Below are 5985 nucleotides of genomic sequence, written 5' to 3'. Positions count from 1 at the left end.
CACAAAGTTTAAAATGGCACTTTATCCACCATGAACACACACACACACACACGCACGCACACACGCACACACACAGTAACTGATTCATTCTGATCTCACACCAACACACTTTCCCACAAAGTTTAAAATGGCACTTTATCTCACATCATTACAGCTCTGTGGCATTTAAAGTTGTGTAATGTCAGAATTTCAATGCTATAGAATGACATTCTTGGTCTCAGACAAACACACACCACACACACCAAAACCCCCCCTAGATATTAAGACCCACAAATTGATCACGAGCGGTCACACTGTTTTCAGACCACAGGAACATAAAACGGTACAACACCCCAAACAATCAGCCAGTTCAGGAATCAGCGACACACACACTAACCTTCGAGGGGATGCAACCCACATTGAGACACGTCCCTCCTAGGGTGGCGTTCTTCTCCACACACACTGTCTGAAACACAAACACACAAACACACACACACACACACACACACACACACACCTCTTTAATAGCAAGCCTATGGAATGCTTTCAATGCAACAAGAGACTGGTAACAAGTGAGAAAAACACTGTTCTACATTGCTAATAGTGCACACATGCATATGACATGTCTGTTAATAGCAGACATGCCCAGGTGTACACTAACAACCAATGGAAAAACACAATACACAAGGTTACACAGGTACACAGGTTACCTTAAATCCCAGCTGTGCTGCTTTGATGGCGGCCACATAGCCCCCAGGACCCGATCCCACCACAGTGACATCTGCGTCAACTACAGGGGGTGAGAGGAGAGAAGAGAAAAGCTGGATTCACAAACAAAGAAAACTGTGGATGTATTGTATCACAGAAAACATAACACAGCACAGCAATGTGATTGATAATGACTGACTGCCTATTATTGTGTTACATGCTCCAAATGTAAAGCACTTTGAGCTGCATTCTGTGTATGAAAGGTGCTATACAAATAAAGCTTATTATTATTATTATTATTATAATGTTGACAGAAGTGTCAAATACTGCGAATAGAAATACTGCGAATAGAACCCTGATATATCATTTGAAGTGCATACATGTTTTAATGTTGATGTGTGTGTCTGTGAGTGCTTATGTCAGTTCTGAGTTCTAAATTCCTGGGGCGTGTGCTTACTTGGAGCATCGGCATATGTTCTTGCGCACACTGTCGTCACTCCTTGAAGCTTGGAAGGGATCACCTGACCCCGCTGGATAACCACAGGAACCAATTACGTCACTTAGGTGGCAACTTCATTAGCCATTAATGCTTTTAACAACTATTAGCAACATTTTTCTTCCCTTTTACTGTCTATGACATTTTCTGACAATTATACCCAAACTGTCAACTAACTTCTTCCTGGATTTCTTAGTACCTAAAGATCATGTGATGTTGTCTGTTGTCTTCACCATCCCACATAGACTAGGCTACCTAACATATGCGTCTATAAGCTGAAGGCCAGGTCTTGCGCAACTACACCGTAAATAATGTTTAGGACCTTCCTGCGTAGAGTAGAACCTCTATGAGTAGAACAAACAGCTGACTTCTCGCTCTAACCTCTAACTTCAAATCTAGCTGCCTAATAGACCTATCATGGCTAACGTTAGGTTTACTTGTGTGCTATCCTACTACCAATGTGATATGCACATTAAAACTGCCTGCTTTGAAAGTGTGTGGTGTTGTGAGTTGGAGTTAGCTAGATTAATTAGCCAATGCCAACAGCTGACAAGACTCATGTCGTTGTTGCAAATGATGCCTAGCGTCTGTTGACATTAGCTGGCTAGGTCAAAATCGCCGGTGTGAGATAACATGAAGTGAAAAAGCTAGAACGGAAAGAAGTCTTAGTTCACTAGTTTTGGGGAAATCTTACCTTAGCCGCATTGCGACACAAAATATTCAAACTCTGCATGTTGGTTGAGTGACAGACCCACGAACACGACAGTAACGTTGGCTAAATTCACGTTACCTGACCCTGTCGGTGTGACTCCAAAATCGCAGTCGCACAACTCCGTCGTAAGTCTCAAAACCTAGCGTGAAATTTTCACAGATCTACAATACTATTCATTTATGTTCTCGTATGCGTTTCACTGTGCAGTTTATGACTGTAAGATCTATCACTGGTGCAGGTGCTAGCAAATTTAGACGCTGAAGACTGGGCTTGCCAACTCTTGAATAAGAGGGAGCACAACCATAGAACACATTCGAAGTACGCTTAAATGTTGTCAGTGCTGCCCTCTGCTGATTGACTCCAATGCATTTTTGTACAGTAAAAAGTGATGTGTTTTATAATGACCAGTGTGATCCGCACAGGAATTTGGCTGTATTTCACCCACCCGCGAGTAGTGAACACACACACACACACACACACTGTTTTTCTTTTCTCTCCCGTAGTATCTATGTGATTGTGAGCAAACATCCCTTGACCAAGTGTCTAGGTCACTACGGTGTTCTCCCATGTAACATTGTCTTGGTCTAGGGACCTCTCAGTTAAACACAGAAACAACAAGCTGACTCAGGTATACCAGACCAAGAAGATCAATGCCTGCATTTCCCCGGGATAAATAAATAAATGAGTATATATTTGTCTGTGTCTATCTGTCTATCTATATCTAAAGAAAAACAATTGCAACATAACCAAGTAAGGCAGCTTTAGAATGACCCCACCCACCCTCTTCACTCATCATTCCAGCTGTTGCCAGGATACTCAAGATCCCACCAGCCAGGAAAACAATGGGTGCAAAAAATCATGCTGTGAAATCATGCATCCTCTCCCCCAATTCTCACACGAAACAGAAAGGTCTTGAGATGAGCTTTGAAGAAAGGTAAGGAGGGACAATCACGGAGGGAATTCCAGACCTTATAGGGGCTATGGCACTGAAAGACCTGCCACCCAGGGTAGAGCATCTGTAGTGGGGGACAGTGAAGAGATTCTTGTTAGAGGATCTGAGCGGGATGGAGTGATTGAATGGATGGAGTGACTATAAGGGATAAGAAGGTCACAGAGGTAGGAAGGAGCAAGGTCAAGGAGGCCTTTGAATGTGAGAAGTAAAATTTTGAATTTGATTCGAACCAGTGACCAGTGTAGCTATGAGAAAGAATAGAGGTGATGAGCAGATCACTTGTTATGAGTGAGTAGTCTGGCTGCTGGGTTCTGAATTGGGGCAATTAGAGCATTGTGTGGAATCATCATCAAGGTCATAACCAAAACAACAACACAACACTACAATAAACTGCAGCTCCTCCTCCTTCACAGGGAGTATGAAGACATGTGTCTGAGATGATTTATGCTGACTTAACAACACTTTGACTAACAACACAACTCTGACCTTGGACAGTAAACTGCACCAGGAAGTAAGATGGCACATGGACTGCAACTCATGTGTGCATTTTTAATGACGGTGTTTGTTTGAGAAATTTTTCCATGGTCCAAGGACATCACATGGAGTTATATAGCCAGGTAACAGGATATATATTTGACTGAAAAACAAGCAGCATATGAGAGGAGAGAACAATTGAACAGTTTTCAGCATGAAGACATCTGGAGCTCTACTGGTGCTGCTGTGCGGCTGTTTGGCTGAGACACAGCTTAGAGGAGAAACCATCAGTGAAAATGACATCACCCACCAGGGCCACTATGGTTAAGCAGAGATCAGAGAAAATTAGGTTATGGATGCAGCACAGAGAACTGAAGCTGCAGCCACAGACTCCTCCACCCAACAAACCTGCCAGCCTGACATCCACACTGTGCTGAAAGAGATGAGCATTCTGATGACGTAGCAGAGTGGAGCTCAGACAGACTAAGACACAAATGGAGGCCATGGAGAAGAAAGCAGAAACTATGGAGACCAGACTAACTGCCAGTGAGAAGTCGGTAGAGGAGCAGAGAGTGGAGCTCAGACAGACTGAATCCAGACTGGCTACCAGTGAGAAGACAGTAGAGGAGCAGAGAGCTGTTATTCAGCAGCTGAATGAGAAACAGGAGGAGCAAGCAGCAACTGTGACAGCTGTAGGAGGCAGTGTGAACCTGACGGGGAGCCAGGTGGAGGAGCTGAGGAGGGAGAGAGATGAGAGGAGGGTGTCTTTCTCTGCCTCACTGCTAGCATCTGGTAGTGGAAATACAGGCCCCTTTTCAGCAGCGCCCCTGGTCTACAGACACATCTTCACTAATGTTGGCAATTCCTACAACCCAAACACAGGTAGGTCATTCCATGTCAAATTAGTGACCAGTGCCTCCTACTCGACCCCCTTATATTTCCATTATTCACTGACATTGTGTGTCTCTCTCAGAAGTGTCTATAAGCCATTTAGCAACTTTAGACTAGTTTATGTCTAAAACTACTTCAGACTCAAGCATGACTTTTGATGTGTAGTCCACATACTGTACATTCATTCATGTGTCAGACACCTGACAACTGTCACACCTGTCCAATGACGGTGGCCTAAATGTGGGTTTATCTGTAAAAAAAAACACCACAGAAATACATCAGCATCACCCACACAGACACAACAGCTGTGCTAATCAAACTGCACACACACAAACACACACACACACACCACACAGAAGATACACATCAGCATCACACACACATACACAACAGCAGTGCTAATCAAACTACACACACACACACACACACCACAAACCAGGAAATAAAAACAGAAATCATATTACACAGAGAAAGGGGTAGCCCCTACTATGTCACAATAATGTCGTTATTGACCAGATGTTGTGAGACTTCCACAGTGCTTTCAGAAAGTATGAAGAACCCTCCAATTGTACCAGCATCAGCAGAGGGTACCACACACACACACACATACACACACACACACACACACACACACACACACACACACACACACACCATAAATGAGATATACAGTACATCAGCATAACCCACACAGACACAAAGGTTCTGGACCACAGTTGGGTCATGACAGCATTACTTTTTAGAATTATAACATTTGTAATGAGATTTTTGTTAATTCTATTTTGTTGTGTACATTAATGTATATATATATATATACTGTATATACATGTATATATATACTGTGTATATATATACATGTATATACTATATATATTTATATTTATATATGCTATAGGTAAATAACATGTTTTCCTGTGATAGGATGGTTTTGTATTAAAGTGCTATTTTATGCTGATAAAAACAGTAATTTGTCATGTTTGACGTGTGATACTCCAAGAGTCTCAGAGAAACAAGGAAGAGCACCCATGGACTGAGTTATCTTACAAGGAGTAAATAGAATAAAGTCATAAACAACTCTGGGAAGAGACATGAAAGCTGATATTATTTATCAGGATATTCAGCGCTGGTCTGATCAAACGCCCTGACAGTAAAGCCAGAGATAAGAACAACAATTCTAATCAGATCCCACACACACACACACACACACACACACACACACACACACACACACACACACACACACACACACACACACACACACACACACACGCGTTTTCACTAATGTTGGCAACGCTTACAATCCAAACACAGGTTGGTCATTCCATGTCAAATTAACTAGTGCCTCCCAGTCGACCCCCTCACATTTTCTTTATTCACTGATATTGTGTGTCTCTACATGTCAAAGGAAGGTTTGCAAAGTTAAACCTCCAAATGTTGGGTTTTTCTATGATAATTTTACTTGAGAGTACATCTACTGCCATTTCAGAAGTGGCTGTAAGCCATTTTGGCAACTTCAGACTAGCTTATGCTAAAGCTCTTCTGTCTTTCATTGGCTTCTATGTACAGTATATTTCCATACAAGAGTGAAAGTCATCTACTGAGAGAAGTTGAAATATAGCCTACAGTAAAAATGCAAGCAATATTGAAACCAAAACATAGAAATTAGAAGAATACTTTCAAATGACTATATTTTCATAATATTTTCATATTTCAAAGTATCTGCATTGGTTCTGAACATTTGAACCATAAATCCTCTAGGAACAGATTGAAAGG

At 42.0% G+C, this 5985-nt stretch overlaps 1 protein-coding gene across 1 annotated transcript in view; it reads right to left on the bottom strand.

Moving 5' to 3' along the window:
- LOC143136363 (dihydrolipoyl dehydrogenase, mitochondrial-like) overlaps positions 1–2174 on the bottom strand; it is a 6746-nt gene extending 4572 nt beyond the window's left edge. The window contains exons 1-4 of the mRNA XM_076297047.1: positions 1878–2174; positions 1145–1217; positions 690–769; positions 377–445 (exon numbers count right to left, since the gene is read on the bottom strand). Coding sequence (XP_076153162.1) covers positions 377–445; positions 690–769; positions 1145–1217; positions 1878–1916 — 261 coding nt within the window. The 5' untranslated portion in view covers positions 1917–2174. The remainder of the gene's footprint in view (positions 1–376; positions 446–689; positions 770–1144; positions 1218–1877) is intronic.
- Between the last annotated feature and the right edge of the window lie 3811 nt (positions 2175–5985).

This window comes from Alosa pseudoharengus, unplaced genomic scaffold (assembly GCF_046254945.1).
Source record: "Alosa pseudoharengus isolate Yale_2024_CS ecotype anadromous, Long Island Sound unplaced genomic scaffold, YU_APseudo_1.1 YU_APseudo_1.1_scf_20, whole genome shotgun sequence".
Classification (NCBI taxonomy): Eukaryota; Metazoa; Chordata; class Actinopteri; order Clupeiformes; family Clupeidae; genus Alosa; species Alosa pseudoharengus.
This window is presented reverse-complemented; position numbering and strand designations above follow the sequence as displayed.